At 41.1% G+C, this 21,039-nt stretch overlaps 1 protein-coding gene across 1 annotated transcript in view; it reads right to left on the minus strand.

Annotated features, from left to right (window-relative positions):
* ADGRD2 (adhesion G protein-coupled receptor D2) overlaps positions 1-21,039 on the minus strand; it is a 720,317-nt gene that overhangs the window by 206,464 nt on the left and 492,814 nt on the right. The window contains exon 22 of the mRNA XM_082264234.1: positions 20,131-20,184. Coding sequence (XP_082120360.1) covers positions 20,131-20,184 — 54 coding nt within the window. The remainder of the gene's footprint in view (positions 1-20,130; positions 20,185-21,039) is intronic.

The following is a 21,039-nucleotide window of genomic DNA, read 5'->3' on the forward strand; positions in this document are numbered from 1 at the left end:
ATTTTTGGTAAAAAAAATAATAATAAGCATATTTTGATTGGTTTGTACAAAAGTTATTGTGTCTACTAACTACAGGATTGATTTATATCATTTTTATTGTTTATTTTTTTTTTTTTACTAGTAATGGCGGCGATCTGCGATTTTTAGCGGGAATGTGACATTGTAACAGACAGATTGGACCCCTAACTGACATTTTTGGGGGTTCCAGTGACATTAGTACAGTAATCAGTGCTAAAAATATGCGCTGTTACTGTAATAATGCCATTGGCAGGGAAGGGGTTAATACTGTTGGTGATTAAGGGGTTAAATGTGACCCTAGGGGAGTGATTCTAACTGTGGGGGGGGGGGGTTGGCTTGTGAGATAATCACAGAGACATGCTATCCTATATAGCAGGATCACATGGTCTCTGTGATCATTGAAGGGAGGACGGATGGCTGTGTTTACATCAGCTGACCGTCCTTCTCCCTCAGTGGGGAGAGATTGCCAGGCGGCAATCGGAGCCACCTGACACGCGCGCCGGCTTCCCCACTGACGAGCGGGGGTCGGGATCGTGCCGCCGGCGGTGTGCGCTCGCCCCCCCCAGCTCCTCCCAGGCAAATTACCTATATATATATATATATATATATATATACGTGATTCTACCTGTAGGTGCCACTCTGCCGCCGATAATATACAGTAACGGTCGGCAAGGGGCTAAAAAAGTTTTGTGAACTTAATTTTGCAAACACTGGATATGGTGTTATAAACAATCTTAATATTTGCATAGTAATCTCATGGTTTAATGAATTTACTTTGTGGTCCTGTTTTCTACATGACCAAAAAAAATACATTTTTCTGTTTTACTTGTTTTTGAGGATATGGGCTTATAGGACAGAAAAACGTTATGCTTTATAATAATAGCATGTAATGTAATGGCAAGTTGCATGTTCTAAAGATAGCAAAATACGTTCTTGTATTAAAAAAGGTATAGACTCCAGAGAGATTCTGTACAAATCATTAGTAAGAGCTTATCGGAAATATGCAGTTTAGTTTTAAGCACCCGATCACAAAAAGATATCAGGGAACTGGAGAGAGTGCAGAGAAGGGCAACCAAACTGATAAGAGGGGTGGAGGAGCTCAGCTATGAGGAAAGATCAGCTGAACTAAACCTAATCTCTCTTGAGATGAGGTAATAAAGGGGGATATGATTACCATGTATAAATACATAAGTGGTCCATATAGTGAACTACCAAATTGTGAAAGTATAGTTATTGACTTTGTGAGACTTCACACCAAGCGTAGAGCTTTAAGGACACCGCCACTCGCTGTTTCTTCTTTAAGGGCCTTCTTTGCCCATGTTTACTAAAAGAAAGCTCGGTACACAAAACAAGTGTTTCCCTCGCAGGGGTTTTCAGCATTCTATGGTCATCAACACAAACGCCGTTGAGCCCTTTTGGCTCTCACTTGCAACACTGCTGCTCTGGCCTTAACACTTCGGGCCCTTGTCTGTCTCCTACAGCCTTAGCTCCCACATGGAGCCCTCCTGTCTGCCAGGGTGGAGCCCAGAACCATGGTCAGATTACTACTAAAAGCCCAGCACACACCTGACCAATTATTATGCTGGCTGTTCTGAATATCTGGACCCAGGATTGGAGATTCCATCCCACCCGGATCACTTAGAAATCTCCAGGCTCCAGGTCCCAAACTGGAATTTTTAAAACACAGAGGAAACTTAAAAGCCAGTTTCCTCTTCATGTTACAAGCTCCCTGGAGCCCCTCAACCTGCCTGGTTGAGAATTCTGGGTCACGTTCACTTTTTAGACCCTGGCAGGGCAACGCTCTGCCACAACTTTCATGTCAGGGCAGAGGAGAAGGCAGTACTCTTTACGTCTGGAGGAAAAGAGATTTAACCTCCACTTACGGAAAGGCTTCTTCACAGTAAGAGCAGTGAAAATGTTTTATAGACTCCCTCAAAATGAGATCTGGCTAGCTCAGTTGACAAAAAAAAATGCTGGATAAATTCCTAAATGCTCAAAATGATTACATTTAGCATAAATCATAGGAAAAGGATGCAGGAGGGTAGCACAAGAACACTAAATTACAAACGAGCAAACTTTCTGAACTGTGGTGATAAATAACGTGTACTCAGACTGGTCTGAAGTGGTAAGTGGGGTACCCCAAGGCTCTGTCTTGGAACCATTTTTGTTTAATTTATTCATAAATTATATAGAGGATAGGATAAATAGCTCAATCTCAGTTTTTGCGGATGGCATGAAAATATGCAGGGCAATAACTTCACATCAGGATATGGAAATTTTACAGGAGGACCTGAACAAAATAATGGGGTGGACAACTACATGGCAAATGAGGTTTAATATTGAGAAATGTAAGGTAATGCACTTGGGGGCTAAAAACATTAAAAAGCAAACTTCTCACTAGGTGGAGAACCTCTGGGGGAATCAAGGATGGAGAAGGATCTATAATCCTGCCAGTTTATAAAACTCTGATCATGCCACATCAAGAGTATTCCATCCAATTCTGGTCACCAGTCCTCAGAAGGGATGTGCTGGAGCTGAATAGAGTCCAAAGAGGGGCAACAAAATGAATAAGGGGGACTGGAGGACCTAATTACGAGGAGGGACTACAAGCACTAAATTTATTCTTGTTGGAGAAGAGATGCTTGAGAGGGGACATGATAGTGATTTACAAATACCTCAAAGGTGATCCCGGCATAGTAAAAAAACGATTAAATCCCAGAGAGTGAAAGAGGACATGGGGCCACACAATGAGATTGGAGAAGCGGTTTAACGTTAAGCTGCAAAGGGGGTTTTTCACTGTTAGGGTGATAAGGATGTAGAACTCTCCTCCACAATTGGTGGTGTCAGCGGGGAGTATTGATATTTTTAAAAGACTATTGGATGTGCACCTTAAAGAACACAACATACAGGGATATGGGAAATGATTATCGACACTGACACTACACAGGTTGAACTGGATAGACTATTATCTTTATTCAACCTTACCTACTTTGTAACTATGTAACTGGATACTAACATCTCTAGATAGTAACACTAGGAGTAGTTGATCCATTGAATATCCGATTGCCTTCTGGGGATCAGGAAGGATTCCCCCCCCCCCCCCCCCACTGGAGCATATTCAATCATGCTTTATTAGGGTTTTTTTCCTTCATTTGGATCAACTGTGGGTAAAGGATAGTGCATAGAAAGGTTTTCTTTTTTTTCTATTGGTCAAATTAGATGGACTTTTTTAACCTGACTAACTATGTAACTATAACATGAAATAATAGTTTGTAGATTTCACTTTCACTGGCATTTACTGGTAAAAGGTGGCACTGTGAAACAGCAAAACAATCCTTCTAATAATAATTTTATTTTTGCTATCCAAGCTAAGTTCACCAATGTACATAAATGTGACTTATCCCCCCTACTCATTCACCAAAAAAATGTCACATGGAAAAACACACAGTTTTTGACAATTGCTTTATTAAAAATTCAAAAATAATGTCCCCCAATGTAGAGCCATTGTCAATTACACTACTTACCAGACCAATCAAAAAAAAAAAAACTGGACTCGTAGAAGGCTAGCAGCCGACTGCTCGCTCCTCCATCTGACAATTCTTAAATAGGTAAGGGGCAGGGCCACCCATTGACCTCACCTGGTGACCCCACCCCCTTGTGATGTCCCGACCCCAGCATGCACCATGTGGTGATATCACAAGGGGGCAGGGCCACAAAGTGACACCCGCTTCTTACCGGTAAACCTTAGACGAGTGCAGAACTTTGTTTTGTTTTCGACCTGGGCAGCATGATTGATGATGGATCTACATCGGGGGGACATTACTTTTGGATTTTTAATAAAGGAATTGTCAAAAACACTTTTTTGGTGACTGAATAGGAATACAATGTACAGTATTATTCACATGTATTATTCACATTATTCCATGTAAATATTCACGTGGGGGGGCAGGATCTGGGGACCCCCCTTGTTAAAGGGGGCTTTGAGATTCTGATAAGCCCCCTGCCCGCAGACCTCCACAACCACAGCCCAGGGTTGTGGGCAAGAGGCCCTTGTCCCTATCAACATGGGGACAAGGTGCTTTGGGATGGTGGAGCAAAGCGCCCCTGCCCCAAAGCACCTCCCCCATTTTGGGAGCATTAGGCTTGTTATGGTTCAGGATGGGGGCGCTCCCTTGTCCCCTCCCTTTCCTGACATGGCGGGCTGCATGCTCGGATAAGTTTCTGGTATGGATTTTGGGGTGGGACCCCACACTGTTTTTTTTTACATATTTTGTAGCTGGCCATTCTTTGTTTTTTTTTACATGTAGCTGTCAGCGGGGAATCCTGCTGACAGCTGATGACTCATCAGTTATTAAGGACATAGTGGCCAGCTGCCCGGCCTGCTCCTTAGCAGCCAGCTATATGCAGTGTTTTTAAATAGGAAAAATAAAAAAACGCAAAACTCATGAAATACGCAACACTTGCGTTTCTGGTGCGACTCCAATGAAGTCTATTACACACAAAACACAATCTGCTATGGGAAAAAAAGGCTGAAAAATGCATTGATATGAGTGTGTACCATAGGAAAGTATGATATATGGACAGTAGTGTGTTTGTGCAAATTGCAAAACGCACCAAAAAGCAAATCGGTGTGAACGTAGGGTAAACCAGTGTAGTCTGAGATTAATGTCTGACTGCAAACAACAATTGGATATTTGTCTAATTTTTTTGTTTCCTGCAGTGTTGAAGGTGAGCTCTGTTACTACAGAAAAGCACCAAGATAAGTAGGGGATTTCGGGTTTTTTAAATCCCTGAAAAGCAATGTATAATACAATATATGCGTGTATGTTTTCTTTTTTTCTTCTTTTTACTTTACTTTGCCTGTAATATAACCTTTTTTTAAAAAAACTTTTTTTAAATTCTTTTTAGTTAGGTCAGAATGAAATATTATCAATGGCAAACTCTTGGCTGCTCTTTGTGTACTTCTATGCAGCGATTTTCTTTGAATAGCTTCAATAGCATTTGTTATTAATAGACCTAAAAAGCAGTTCAGATTGCGCACAAACAGTGGAATGAGTCAGAGTAGGGACGGTTTTACTCCCTCTCTACTTGAAGACACAGACTAGTATGGCTTTCTCTTTCTCAAAGTAAAAGGGCAAATAAGAATCTCACTGTTTATCAGAAATCCAAGAATTCTCGGCAACTAAGAGACATATTGTAAGGTGGAAAATGTAACATTCACTGTGCCTTCACTGCACAAATACTACGTTTGTATTACACACTAGTTAGCAAGATACTGCGTATTTTCATATCCGCTTGCCGACTGTATCGTGTATATATACATCGTCAAGGGGGCTCTCCTGGGCAGGATTACATAACTAGTATGTGATCCTGTACCTTCTGGTCGCATGCGCACTGCTGGCCACCTGCTCCTGCTTTGGTTACACACAACCGGAGCTGATCTGCGGGTACGCCGGCACCTCACGATTATTAGGCAGATTGCTGTTCTGTCTGCAAAGCAGTTATGTGGATCAATATGCAAAAGGATACAGGGGTGATATGTGCGCTGTCACTTGGGTATCCAAATGAGAGGAATTCCAATGGTGTGTTACAGATAGTAAAATTCTTGTATAACTATGAGATTAGGATCTAATCCTACACCATCAGCAGCCAACTCTAGTATTTTCACCAAATACTAATAAAGAAATAAAATAAGAGATGAATCGGCGCTAGTGGACGAAATCTCAAAGAGCTCTAAATGAGCTGACCATATATCATAAAACCTTAGTAAAAACGTCTGAAAAAAGGATAAGATCAGTCACAATAAAATATCAATGGTAGGTCTGGGACTAATACATCCGAGAGTTCCCCAAATAAAATTAAGCAGACTGTTGTATCAAGCAATCCGAATCATAAAACCAAATATGTGTCTGTCTTCAATCCAAAAGTTTTTAAAACCAGAAAATCTTAAAAAACAACCAAGCAATCCGAATCATAAAACCAAATATGTGTCTGTCTTCAATCCAAAAGTTTTTAAAACCAGAAAATCTTAAAAAACAACCAAGCAATCCGAATCATAAAACCAAATATGTGTCTGTCTTAAATCCAAAAGTTTAAAACCAGAAAATCTTAAAAAACAACCAAGCAATCCGAATCATAAAACCACATATGTGTCTGTCTTCAATCCAAAAGTTTAAAACCAGAAAATCTTAAAAAACAGCCGGATAATCACATCATGCGATTCGCATGATTAAATGTTTTCAATAAATACTAATCCAATAGTCTCTTAATCCATCAAGAAAAAAGTTAATATCAAAAAATGGTGAATAAATATAAATCGATAATGACTGAAGTGAAGCAAACAATAATTATGAATCAACTAATAATTCATAAATAAAGTGCAAATGAGTGTAGAAAATCTGTAATGAACGAAAATATTTAAATCTTCTCAATGAGATAAAATATAAATAGATGTAAATATAAATAAATAAGTGAACAACTCCGTAAGTGAATATATCAATAAGTAGATGAATAAATAAATAAATATATAGTCCTTGTGCAATTAATTATAGTCCATGTGCAATAATTAAAAAACTATTAGTGATCAGGTGAAGTTCATATGTGCACATAGATATAATCAAGTGACAATTGGTGATTCCTCTCTTGAAAACAATTGTGAATTTCCAGTGATATGATCCGAAGTGAGCAGGAACAATATAAGTGCAATGGCCGCTCACCTCACTGCACCATTAAAGGCGCTTTAGCTGATATCTGACCCTGGAATTGGGATGCTGGATTTCTCCGGTGGCTTTTGGGCTTGTACTCCAATTAGGATACTCTGACATCCACTACTTGCTCGATTTCTACCGTTCCCAGAAAAGCTCCAACATTCCCAGTACACTCCTATGCTGCCAGTTCCAGCAATGTCTCTACTTCCTCCCAACCAATGTGGATCAATGCATTCCCATAGTAAAATGACCTCCCCCCACAGTGAGAAAACACATTGTTAGGCACACAGTTAACCCTTTGATCGCCCCTGATGTTGTAAACCCCGTTCCAGCCAGTATCATTAATACAGTAACAGTGCATATTTTTAGCACTGCTCACTGTATTAGTGTCACTGGTCCCCCAAAAAGTGTCAGTTAGTGTCCAATTTGTCCGCTGCAGTATCACAGACCCACTATAAGTTGCTGATCACCACCATTACTAGTAAAAAATAAAAATTACATAAATACACCCCAAAGTTTGTAGACGCTATAACCTTTGCGGAAACCAATTCATATACGCTTATTGGGATTTTATTTACCGAAAATATGTAGCAGTATACATTAGAGATCAAGTGTGAGGGACCAATGTACTACCAATGGGGTAAATAAATTCAGAAGAAATAAGAAGTGGAGCACCGAAATTAGCAGCTGATTTGGTAGTGTCACCACGTACTGGTCAAAAATAAGAGGGGGGGGGGGGGATCAGCGCTCAATTTCTGAAGATGGTGGGCCACAAGAAAATTTGATAGGTGAAAAGTATCCCAGACAAATGGGAGATGACAATAAAAAAATATGTGTGTATGATATTCAATAAACAATAATATAAATTCAACATACAGTATATTAAAATAGTAATATAATCAATATAAAATCATTATGCAATCAATAATATAGGTGCAAATAGTGCAATGAAAACAGCACATTGTGCTGTTTTCATTGCACTATTTGCACCTATATTATTGATTGTATATTGATCACTTTATAAGCACTTCAGCACTTTTTTGCTTATTTATATATCTTGGCAATATTTGATCACTCTACTAGCACTGCAGCACTTGGTTTACTATTTTAATATATGTTGAATTTATATTATTGTTTATTGAATATCATACACACATATTTTTTTATTGTCATCTCCCATTTGTCTGGGATACTTTTCACCTATCAAATTTTCTTGTGGCCCACAATTTTCAGAAATTGAGCGCTGATTCCCCCCCCCCCCCCCTTATACATTAGAGATCGACCGATTATCGGCCAAACCGATATGTCGAGGGCCAATCTGCACTTTACCCGATATATAGGAATCTGCCACCAAGGTGACCGATATTGCCGATATTTTGGGAAAGTGCTTGTACCGGAGTGATGCCTGCAGCTAGAGGCATCACCCCGGTACCGGCGTCCATAGCCGACAGTCGGCTGTCTTGTAATGACAACCAATGCGGCTGAAAAGCCGTTCGGCTGTCATTACAAGGAGCGGAAGGGGGGTTTGCTATAGGCCACCTAAACAAGGGGAGGAGGTAGAGCTGGATTTTTTAGCACTATTGGGTAAAGTGGCAACACTGGGATCAGTCATAATATTGGGGGAATTCAATTATCCTGACATTGACTGGGAAGAGGGGACTACACACTCACAGTCTATTCACGGAAACCTTACAGGATAATTACATGTCACAGTTGGTGGACTCTCCAACTAGGGAAAACGTAGTCCTGGATCTATTGATCACCAATGACCCAGACCTAATCTCGGAGGTAGGAGTCCAGGACAACCTGGGCTCTAGTGATCACAGGATGATCACATTTAGTATAAATAACAATATAACAAGGCAAGTGGGTAACATAAGAACCCTAAATTTCAGAAGGGCAAACTTTCCAAAATTATACTCCTTGATGGAAAGGGTAAACTGGGACCAAACCCTGGGATCCCTGACCACAGAGGAAAAATGTGAATGCTTTAGGAACATATTAAGCAAATGCATCTTGCAGTGCATTCCTATGGGAAATAAATTTAGAAGAGACAAAGCCAAACCTGGCTGGCTAAACCGTAGCGTTAAAAAACTTATTAGGGGAAAAAAATTGGCCTTCAGGAAATGTAAATCAGAGGGCACAGTATCGGCTTTCGACCAATACAAGGAGGCAAATAAGAAAAGTAAACACAAAATCAAGATGGCTAAAATAAACTTTGAGAGACAAATAGCGGAGGATAGTAAAAAAAAAAAAAAACCAAAGAAATTCTTTAAATATATCAACAGCAAAAAAACTAGGGCAGAGCATATTGCACACATAATTAACGATGATGGGAGGATGGTTACAGAGGACACTGAAAAAGCAACCGTGCTGAATGCTTTTTTCTCGTCAGTCTTTACCCAGGCAATGGAGGGGTACACTGACCATGACTGTATGGTTAGTAGTAATACACAGGACTTGCCACTATGGCTAACAGAGGGTGAAATCAGGGAAAGGCTGGATAAACTTAACACAAACAAATCACCAGGCCCGGATGGCGTACATCCGCGAGTACTCAAGGAAAGGTAAGTAAGTAAGGTTAGATCTAGACCACTGTTCCTGATCTTTGCTGACAGTATTAGGACAGGAGATGTACCAGGGGATTGGAGGAAAGCTAACGTGATTCTGATATTCAAAAAGGGGCAGAGACATATACCGGGAAATTATAGGCCTGTCAGTCTGACATCAGTAGTATGTAAACTTCTGGAGGGGATGATAAGGGACTATATCGTAGAGTTTGCTAAGGACAACAACATCATCAGCAGTAACCAGCACGGGTTTACAAATGGGCGTTCTTGTCAAACCAATCTCTTAACATTCTACGAGGAGGTGAGCTGTGAGCTAGATAGGGGCAGACCAGTGGATGTGGTGTACTTAGATTTCGCTAATGCGTTTGATACAGTTCCCCATAAGCGCTTAATTTATAAAATAAGGTCTGCAGGTATCGACAGCAGTGTTTACTCTTGGATACGGAACTGGCTAAAAGGGCGTGTCCAAAGGGTGGTAATAAACAGCGCATACTCAGACTGGTCTGAGGTAGTAAGCGGGGTCCCCCAAGGCTCAGTCCTGGGACCAACCTTGTTCAATTTATTCATAAACAGCATTGAGGACGGGATCAGTAGTTCTATATCAGTTTTTGCAGACGACACAACATTGGCCAGGGCAATAACTGCACAGCATGAAGCAGATATCCTACAGAATGACCTGGACAAAATAACGGAGTGGGCAACGACTTGACAAATGAGGTTTAATGTGGAAAAGTGAAAGGTTTTGCACTTGGGGACTAGAAACATAAAAGCACAATGCACATTAGGAGGAGAACCCTTGGGGGAATCAAAAATGGAGAAAGATCTGGGAGTCTTGGTTGATGATAGCCTAAGCAATAGCATGCAATGTCAAGTGGCAGCTGCCAAAGCCAGCAGAATATTAGCATGCATAAAGAAAGGGATGTATTCCAGATATAAGACTATAATCCTTCCACTTTATAAAACTCTGGTCCGACCACATCTGGGGTATTCTGTCCAGTTCTGGTCGCCAGTCCTCAGGAGGGATGTGTTGGAGCTGGAGAGAGTCCAGAGAAGGGCAACTAAACTAATTAGGGGATTGGAGGACCTTAATTATGAAGAGCGTCTGCAATTGCTTGATTTATTCTCCCTGGAGAAGAGACGCCTGAGGGGGGACATGATAGCAATTTTTAAATACCTCAATGGGGATCTCAGCTTAGAAAAAAAGCTGTTCAGTCGAAGGGATTGCATGAGGACTCGAGGGCATACAATGCAATTAGAGGAGAAGCATTTTAACCTCAGGCAACGTGGGGGGTTCTTTACTGTTAGGGCTACAAGATTGTGGAATTCTCTACCACAAGAGGTGGTTTCTGCGGGTAGTATGGTGGCTTTCAAAAGACTCTTAGACGTACATCTCAAGTATCAGAACATTCAGGGCTGTGTGAAATGATTGCAGCCACACACGCCTACACGGGTTGAACTGGATGGACTGTTGTCTTTATTCAACCTCACCTACTATGTAACAGGGGGACCCGGGGAACCATCCTGCATGGCCGCCGAAGAGAAGGGAAAGAAACAAATCACCGCTCAAAGGCTATCAGCTGAACAAAAAAGATCCCGGGCGGACTGTGATAATCCTATGAAACTGGGTGCTCGCCAAGGTCTGGAAAGTCCATATGCCCATACCTGAGATGCAAGCCCTCTACTAGTCTCTTTCATTGGCTAGAGGGGCCTGCAATCTTGCGAAATGAAGGTGATAGACCTGTCTACCCAGAAGTTTAGGGGCTGCTTTCAAGTATGCTCTGTCCCTTGCTTGTTTTATATAAAGTGACTTAGCTATATCCGAAGTGCAAACAAGTCTGAACTTCAAGAGGTGAGAGATTGTATATGAAAAGAAAGGTCAGAGGATAGGAATATGGCAATTATAAAACATAGGTAAGCTGTCCTTGGAGGAGGAGTGGGTGGAGGAGTAAATGGTAGATTATTAACCAGTGTCCTTTGTTGGATGGGTTTAACTTCTTGTTAAGCGGCTCGAGATATTCAGAGAAATATGAGGGCAATGTGAGATATTATTAGTTCTCAAGGATATAGCATTTCGAATTCAAAAGCCTGAGTAGTAAGTATGTGACATCCATGGTGACTATACGGAGTGGAATTTTTGGGAAATTGTCTTTTCTTAGAACATATAGACATTCTAGAGAGCAAACATAGAAATCAAATTTTTTACATCTTTTTATTGGATATGTTTTATAGCAGAAAGTAGAATTTTTTTTTTTTTTTTTGTCACAATTGTCTTTTTTGTGTTCATAGTGCAAAAAAAAAATAAGAACCGCAGAGGTGTCAAATACCACCAAAAGAAAGCTCTATGTGTGGGAGAAAAAGGACATACATAGTTACATAGTTAGTGAGGTTGAAAAAAGACATCAGTCCATCCAGTTCAAGCTATGATGTGTGTGTGTGTTTGCTGTTAACCGTACATTGTATACCCCTGTATGTTGTGGTCTTTAAGGTGTCCATTTAATAGTTTTTTGAAAGTATCAATGCTTCCTGCTGATACCACTGTTTGTGGAAGAGAATTCCACATCCTTACTGCTCTCACAGTGAAGAACCCCCTGCGTATTTTAAGGTTAAACCGCTTTTCCTCTAGTTTTAGTGAGTGGCCACGTGTCTTGTTGTAGTTTCTTTCTCTGAATAGTTTGTTCCTTATGCTAGGGTTGCCAGTACAGTATTTGTACATTGATATCATATCCCCCCTCAATCGTCTCTTCTCCAGAGAGAATAAGTTCAGTGCTTGTAGTCTTTCCTCATAGCATACATTTTATTTGGGTACAGAGTAGAACAACTGAGCAATTGTCAGTTAAAGTAACCCAGTGCTATATCGTACAAAATGGCCTGGCCATGAAGGGGGGTAAATCTTCCGGAGGTCAAGTGGATATTCATCAGAACAACCACCACTTACCTACTTTTTAACTGATATCATGTAAAAATTGCTGTCATTGTAATGACAGCAACCTTACTTCAGCCGTCTCTTGGGGTAGACAGCGCTTATGTGTTTGTATCAGGGGTTTATACAGGCAGTGAGTGAAGTGTAAAGAGACAACTACAGGTTTGTCAGTTAATGGTGGTATTGATCAGGGGAAATCCCAGGACAATACTCCACTTTTGATACAGCCCTTGGCTGTAGCAGCTTCAATCCTTTTGGGCCATCTTGTTTTCACATTCCACAGCCTTCTGTGGGTGTCTGAGATGAATATCAGATACACGTCATTACGTAAAAATTATCAGACCTTTGCGTGATGACTTGGAAGCGCAGTTATCCTTCTTGGTCATTCTTTGATAAATGGAGGAATTGCTGAACTCACAGCTGGAGTTTTACAGGGCTGCATTCAGCTCCTGTAGTTTTGGCATTTTATTTTTTGTATATTCTTGTTTCTGATTCCAGTTGGACTCCATCCATGTTTTCCCTCTCAGAACTCTTGGGTAACCTGCCAGTGATTTTGGGATGAATTGGTGCCTTCACCTGGTGATGAGTTCTCCCTTTCCCCCTGCGGGACAGGCATCTGGCTCTTATCTCCTACCTCTCTACCTGCAGGATATAGTTGTGGCTGGTTTGATGGTGGGTACCACTCTCTGCTGTATTGTTTATTTCAGGCTATTCAGCTAGAAGGACATCTCCAAAGTTTTCTTTTCCAGAGGATTTAAAAGGGTTGGAAACATCTGACTTGCTTCCCTGATTCTCGGCACCTGTTTTCTGTGCACAACTTAACCACTTGCCGACCGCTGCAAGTACATATACTGCGGCGGTCAGCCCTGTGCAGGCAAAGTGACGTACCGGTACATCACTCGCCTGCAAGCCAATAGGGGGCGAGCGCGCTCCCGCCCCTGCTCGCTCACTGGGATCCCTGCGCGTGTGACCGGTGGACCCGATGTCCGCCGGTCACTCGCGATCTTCGGTTACAGAGGGAGAAAGGCAGGCGGCTAATGTAAACAAAGCCGCCTGTCATTCTCCCTTGTGTAACAGCAGAGATCATACAGTCCTGCTATGTAGGACCATAGATCTCTGCTGTTACATGAAAAGCCAGGCCCCTTTACAGTTAGAAGCACGCCCCTAGGGACACACTTAACCCCTCCTTCTCTAATAAAGTTAACCCCTTCCCTGCCAGTGTCATTTTTACAGTAACAGTGCATATGTATAGCACTGATTACTGCAGTAATGTCACTGGTACCCCCAAAAGTGTCAAAAATGTCAGTCAAGGGTCCGATCTGTCCGCCGCAATGTCGCAGTCCCGCAAAAAAAATCGCAGATCGCCGCCATTACTCGTTAAAAAAATAAAAATAAAAATGACAAAAATCTTTCCCTTAGTTAGTAAACGCAATAACTTTTGCGCAAACCAATCAAAATACGCTTATTGCAATTTTTATTACCAAACATATGTAGCAGAAAACAAATTTACCTAAAATGTTAAAAAATTTTGATTTTTACAATTTTTTGGGTGGGAATTTCATGTGAAAAAAATGTGAAAAATATTGTTATTTTTGCAAAATTGTCGCTCTTTTTTTGTTTATAGCGCATGATCAAAAAATCGCACAGGTGATCAAATACCACCAAAAGAAAGCTCTGTTTGTGGGAAAAAAAGGACATCAATTCCATGTGGGACAGCGTCGCACGACCGCGCAATTGTCCATTAAAGTCACACAGTGCCGAATCGCAAAATAGGCCCTAGTCAGGAAGGGGTAAATTTTCCGGGGCTTAAGTGGTTTTTAACCGACATGCTCTCCATTTTTATCATTTAGGGCTCTCTTGCTTCTAGTTGCCTTTTCTTAGACATTCTTTGGTACCTTTAGGATTATTGAACTTGTCGCCGAGGACAAATGCTCAGCTGGTGTTAACTCAGAGAATGTGCTGATCTTTGTTTTCATCTCACGCTTATCCTTCCAATCTCAGTAAATTCCTATATTTTTGGGTCTTCCGCATTTCTTTTTCCAGTTGGTCTTGCCTCCTACTGATTTTTCCTACATACTCTTTCCTCATTGGCGCAGCCAATGCTGCTCATGGGATGGGTTTGTTTGGATGAGAGAGATGGCTTTTAGGTAGATGGGAATCATTTCAATTTTTGCAATATGTTCGTCCTCACCTTTTGTTCTGATTTAATGTTTCTCCCTGGCATTACTTTAGACTCCTTTGTTTATTGGGCCTCTTGCCACACTGTATTTTGACACTGTGGGAGAATTGTTCTTTGCAGTTGGCAGAATTTGCTGTCACAGTTTTCATGGCCTACGTTGGGTGCTGGTATTAGCTGAGACAATTGGTTTCAAGTCCCTTTATTCTTATCATTCATGTACGGGGTAACAATGTGGGGCATTCCAGTCTGTATGTTCAATCTCCCATATTAACCGCTTCCATACAGAGCAGTTAGACACCCTTCCTGCCCAGACCAATTTTCAGCTTTCAGCACTCTCACACTTTGAATGACAATTGCTCAGTCATGCTACACTATAACCAAACAAAATTTTTATCATTTTTTTCACACAAATAGAGCTTTCTTTTGGTGGTATTTGATCACAACTGGGGTTTTTTTTTTTCGTGATATATGCAAAAAAAGAGCAAAAATTTTGAAAAAAAACCACTTTTTTTTTAGTTTCAATCATGAAATTTTGCAAAAAATAAATTTTTCTTCATACATTTGGGCCAAAATGTATACTGCTACATGTCTCTGGTAAAATTAACCCAAATTAGTGTATATTATTTAGTCTGTGTGAAAGTTATTGAGTCTAGAAGCTATGGTACCAATTACTGAAAATTGATCACACCAGATGTACTGACTGCCTATCTCCTTTCTTGAGGCCCTGAAATGTCAGGACAGTACAAATACCACCCAAATGACCCCTTTTTGTAAAGTAGACAGTCCAAGGTATTTAGTAAGAGGCATGGTGGGTTTTTTGAAGTTGTAATTTTTTCCCACAATTCTTGGGAAAATGAAGAAAAAAATTTTTTTTTCTTTTTTTTCCCACAAAGGTGTCAATTTATAAGCTATTTCTAACACATAGCATGTACACAGCAAAAATTACACCCAAAAATACATTCTGCTACTCCTTCCGAGTATGGCGATACCACATGTGTGAGACTTTTACACAGCCTGGCCACAAAAAGAGACTCCACGTCCAAGAAGCACATTCAGGCGTTCTAGGAGCATAAATACACATAAAACTTTCTTACTACCTATCACACTTTTCAAGGCCCTAGAGCACCAATAAAATGGAAAAGTCCACAAAATGACCCCATTTTGGAAAGCAAACACTCCAACGTATATTCTATGAGGCATTATGGGTCGTTTGAACATATCATTTTTTTCCACAGGTTTTTGGAAAATGTGGGAAAAAAATGAAAACTTTTTTTTTTTACACAAAGTTGTCAATTTATAGGATATTCCTAACACATAGCATGTACACAGCAAAAATGACACCCCAAAATACATTCTGCCACTCCTCCTGAGTATGGCAATACCACATGTGTGAGACTTTTTCACAGCCTAGCCATATAGAGGGGCCAAACATCCAAGGAGCATCATCATGCATCCTAGCCACTTGCCTAGGCCTATTTTTGACATTTGGTGTTTACAAGCTAAAATCAGTTGTTTTGCTAGGAAACTGCTTAGAACCCCCAAACATTATATATTTTTTTTTAGCAGAGACCCTAGAGAATAAAATGGAGATTATTGCACTATTTTTTATCACACCGTATTTGCGTAGCGGTCTTCCAAACGCAATTTTTTTGGAAAAAATTCACTTTTTTTAATTAAAAAATAAGAAACCAGTAAAGTTAGCCCAATTTTTTTCCATAATGTGAAAGATAATGTTACGCCGAGTAAATAGATACCCAACATGTCATGTTTCAAAATTGCGCACGCTCACGGAATGGTGACAAACTTTGGTACTTAAAAATCCCCATAGGCGACAATTTAAAAATTTCTACAGGTTGCCATCTTTGAGTTACAGAGGAGGTCTAGGGCTCAAATTATTCCCCTTGCTCTAACGATCGCGGCGATACCTCACATGTGTGGTTTGAACACCGTTTACATATGTGGGCGGGGTTTCTGTATGCATTCGCTTCTGCGCGCGAGCTAACGGGGACAGGGCGCTTTAATTTTTTTTTTTTTTTTTTTTACTATTTATTTTATTTATTATTTTTTATTTTTACACCGTTTAAAAAAAAAAAAATTGATCATTTTTATTTCTATTAAAAGAAATGTAAATATTCCTCGTAATAGAAATAGGCACGACAGGACCTCTTTTTTGTGAGATCTGGGGTCAAAAAGTCCTCAGATCTCACAAGTACACTAAAAGATAGAAAAAAAAAAAAATAAATAAATAATTATAATATAAAATGAAAAAAAAAAAAAAAGGACCTTTAAACCGGTTGCTAGGCAACAACATTTTCCGTAGCTCCGGTCCTCCAAGACCATAGAGTCAAGTGAGGGCAAGCTTGCCCTCACTCGACATCCTGTCTGTGAGGATTCGGGACCGGATCGTTTTCCCCGCTGCCGGCGGGTCCGGTAAGCGGGGAAAGGGATCGATACGCGTCGGGAGGGGGGGGGGCGCCTCTTCCGCCATCCCGGAAGGGTGATCCCACGGCGAATCCGCCGCTGGGACCACCCTTATCGGAAAGCCAACCGTCCACCGTTTAAAAAAATACCAGGGTTATGGCAGCTATCTGCTACCATAACACCGGTATTTAGGTTTAAACGGACGACGTATATAAACCTTTTTGGACTTGGACATGGTGGCTGTATGAAGGGTGACAGGTACTCGGGTACTTTGTTGGGCAGGTGACAGGTACTCTGGTACTGATGAGCAGGTGGCAGGTACTCGGGTACTCCGATAGGCAGGTGACAGGTACTCGGGTACTCTGATGGGCAGGTGACAGGCAGGTGACAGGTACTGATGAGTAGTACTCACTGACTGATAGGTGATACTGTACTGATGGGTACTGATGATCAGTACTGATACGTGATAGGTACTGATGAGTACTGATGAGTAGTGATGGGTACTGATGAGCAGGCGGCAAGTACTTGGGTACTTCAGGCGTCAGGTACTCTGATGAGCAGGTGGAAGGTACTCGGGTACTCTGATGGGTAGGTGACAGGTACACAGGTACTCTGATGACGGGTACTCCGTTGACAGGTACTCAAAGTACCCGAGTACCCGTCATCAGAGTACCCGAGTACCCGTCATCAGAGTACCCGAGTACCTGTCATCAGAGTACCCGAGTACCTGTCAGAGTACCCGAGTACCCGTCATCAGAGTACCCGAGTACCCGTCATCAGAGTACTCGAGTACCTGTCATCAGAGTACCCGAGTACCTGTCATCAGAGTACCCGAGTACCCGTCATCAGAGTACCCAAGTACCTGTCATCAGAGTACCCGAGTACCCGTCATCAGAGTACCCGAGTACCTGTCATCAGAGTACCCGAGTACCCGTCATCAGAGTACCCGAGTACCCGTCAGAGTACCCGAGTACCTGTCATCAGAGTATCCGTCATCAGAGTACCCGAGTACCTGTCATCAGAGTACCCGAATACCTGTCATCAGCCCATCAGAGTACCCGAGTACCTGTCATCTGAGTACCTGATGACAGGTACTCGGGTACTTTGATGGGCTAGTGACAGGTGCTCTTTATTGGGGGGGGGGCAATCAGTGTGTTTGGGGTGCACTGTAATTGGTAACTAGCTGTTACCACAATCTCCTCCTCACACAGGATCAGTGTGTGAGGAGGAGAACACGGTGACAGCTAGTTACCGTGTTCTCTGTTGACATTTGTGACCGGCTGTGATTGGACACAGCCGGTCACGTGGTAAAGAGCCAATTTCATTGGCTCTTTACCTAGATCGGGGATCGACTCTGTCCGAGGGACGAGCCTCGTCCCCGATCGCTGCTCTGCGCCGGGGGCGCGCAGTAGCAGCTAGAACGGGCCGACGTCATATGACGGCGGCCCGGATCTAGACAACCACTTTGCCGACGTCATTTTACATGACTCGGTAAGGAAGTGGTTAAGCATGTTTTTGCTCGATGTTGTGCCACTTTTACCAATCTATCATTTGGTCCAACATTGTCCCCTTTTCTGGTTTTTACCCTTCACATATTTTGTTGTTGTTTCTACACTGAACAAAATTATAAATGCAACACTTTTGTTTTTGCCCCCATTTTTTTTGAGTTGAACTCAAAGATCTAAGACTTTTTTATGTACACAAAAGGCCTATTGCTCTCAAATATTATTCACAAATCTGTCTAAATCTGTGTTAGTAAGTACTTCTCCTTTGCCGAGATAATCCATCCACCTCACAGGTGTGGCATATCAAAATGCTGATTAGACAGCATGATTATTGCATTATTGTTGTTGTTTGGTACATTTGGAAAGTTGTTACTTTTGCAAAGTTCAGAAAAGCTGTGGCCTTGCCCATTTCCAGCTTAATCAGCTCTTGTGTCTTCTTGGGGGGCAAGGTATTGGTTTATTAGTTGGTCATAAATGAGCCTATGCTTCTCAGCAGTCAACTTAAAGGGCATGGTGTCCAAAGGGTGGTAATAAACAGCGCATACTCAGACTGGTCTGAGGTGGTAAGCGGGGTCCCCCAAGGTTCAGTCCTGGGACCAACCTTGTTCAATTTATTCATAAACAACATTGAGGACAGGATAAGTAGTTCTATATCAGTTTTTGCGGATGACACAAAATTGGGCAGGGCAATAACTGCACAGCATGAAGCAGATATCCTACAAAATGACCTGGACAAATTAACGGAATGGGCAATGACATGGCAAATGAGGTTTAATGTGGAGAAGTGTAAGGTTTTGCACTTGGGGACTAAAAACATAAAAGCACAATACACGCTAGGGGGGGGAACCCTTGGGGGAATCAAAAATGGAGAAAGATCTGGGAGTTTTGGTAGATGATAGACTAGGCAATAGCATGCAATGTCAAGCGGCAGCTGCCAAAGCCAGCAGAATATTAGCATGCATAAAGAAGAGCGTCTGCAATCGCTTGATTTATTCTCCCTTGAGAAGAGACGCCTGAGAGGGGACATGATAGCAATTTATAAATATCTCAATGGTGATCTTGACATAGAAAAAAAGCTATTCAGTCGTAGAGAGTGCATGAGGACTAGAGGGCATACATTGCGATTAGAGGAGAAGCGTTTTAACCTCAGGCAACGTGGGGGGTTCTTTACTGTTAGAGCTACAAGATTGTGGAATTCTCTACCACAAGAGGTGGTTTCTGCGGGAAGTATGGTGGCTTTCAAAATGCTTTTAGACGTACATCTCAAGGATCAGAACATTCTGGGGTATGTGAGATGATTAGGGCCACACACACCTACACAGGTTGAACTGGATGGACTATTGTCTTTATTCAACCTCAACTACTATGAAACTATAAAACTATGACAGGCCATTGTTCCAAATCTAATCCTAAATGCAATGATATTACACATTCACAGCCCCTCTACATCATATTTTGCCAAAAATGATCCATCTGTACACCAAACATTCACCACATTATACAGTAGATGTGAATGTTGCAATTGAATTAGCCATGAAAATAAGGTGAATGTAGTTAATGCAGCATGTTGAATGTACCTGGGCCAACCAGAGTTTCTATATTTCCCTTTGTTTTGATAACATCCTGCATTACTTGAGTAAAAAGATTTTACAGACTGTTAAAACATGAAAAAAATAAAACAGAGAAAAGTTTCCTTTTAGATAAATGAAGTAGATGAAAGGTCTTCTGAATGGTATACTAGGCAAAAACTGTGTGTTTGTAGAACTATTAGACAGTTATTCTTTTCAAAAAACATTTTATTTTACCTTACCGTGAATGATAGGGCCCTTTTCTTTTCTTTCATCCTTTGAATAGCATTTCTGACCTAGAAATAAATATTCTATATGAATATACTGGACATTTTATAACATGTTTTCTTCTCTTTCCTTTAACAATGCCAAAACACATAACAAGCATCAAGCAAAGAGAACTCGTAATCGTGATAATGGTATGCACTTACTCTTTCACCCCCTAAACAGTGTACAGCGCTCAGTATTTTAAAGTGCAGAGTGACTAAATAAATCATTTACTTATCATTTCATTAACCACTTAAGCCCCGGAAGATTTTACCCCCTTCCTGACCAGGGGTATTTTGCGATTCGGCACTGCGTGAATTTAACGGACAATTGCGCGGTTGTGCAACGCTCTACCTAAACGAATTTGACGTCTTGTTTTCCCCACAAATAGAGCTTTCTTTTGGTGGTATTTGATCACCTGTGCGATTTTTTGATCATGCGTTATAATAAAAAAAAGAGCGACAATTTTGCAAAAATAACAATATTTTTCACATTTTTTTTATATGAAATTCCCCCCAAAAAAATGTAAAAATCTATTTTTTCTTACATTTTTGGCCAATTTGTTTTCTGCTCCCTATGTTTGGTAAAAAAAATCACAATAAGCGCATTTTGATTGGTTTGCGCAAAAGTTATTGCGTTTACTAACTAAGGGAAAGATTTTTGTCATTTTTGTTGTTTTTTTTTTTAACGAGTAATGGCGGCGATCTGCGATTTTTTTTGCGGCACTGCGACATTGCGGCGGACAGATCGGACCCTTGACTGACATTTTTGACACTTTTGGGGGTACCAGTGACATTACTACAGTAATCAGTGCTATACATCTGCACTGTTACTGTAAAAATGACACTGGCAGGGAAGGGGTTAACTTTATTAGAGATGCAGTG

This window comes from Pelophylax lessonae (genome assembly GCF_965119305.1).
Source record: "Pelophylax lessonae genome assembly, chromosome: 7".
NCBI classification, from domain to species: Eukaryota; Metazoa; Chordata; class Amphibia; order Anura; family Ranidae; genus Pelophylax; species Pelophylax lessonae.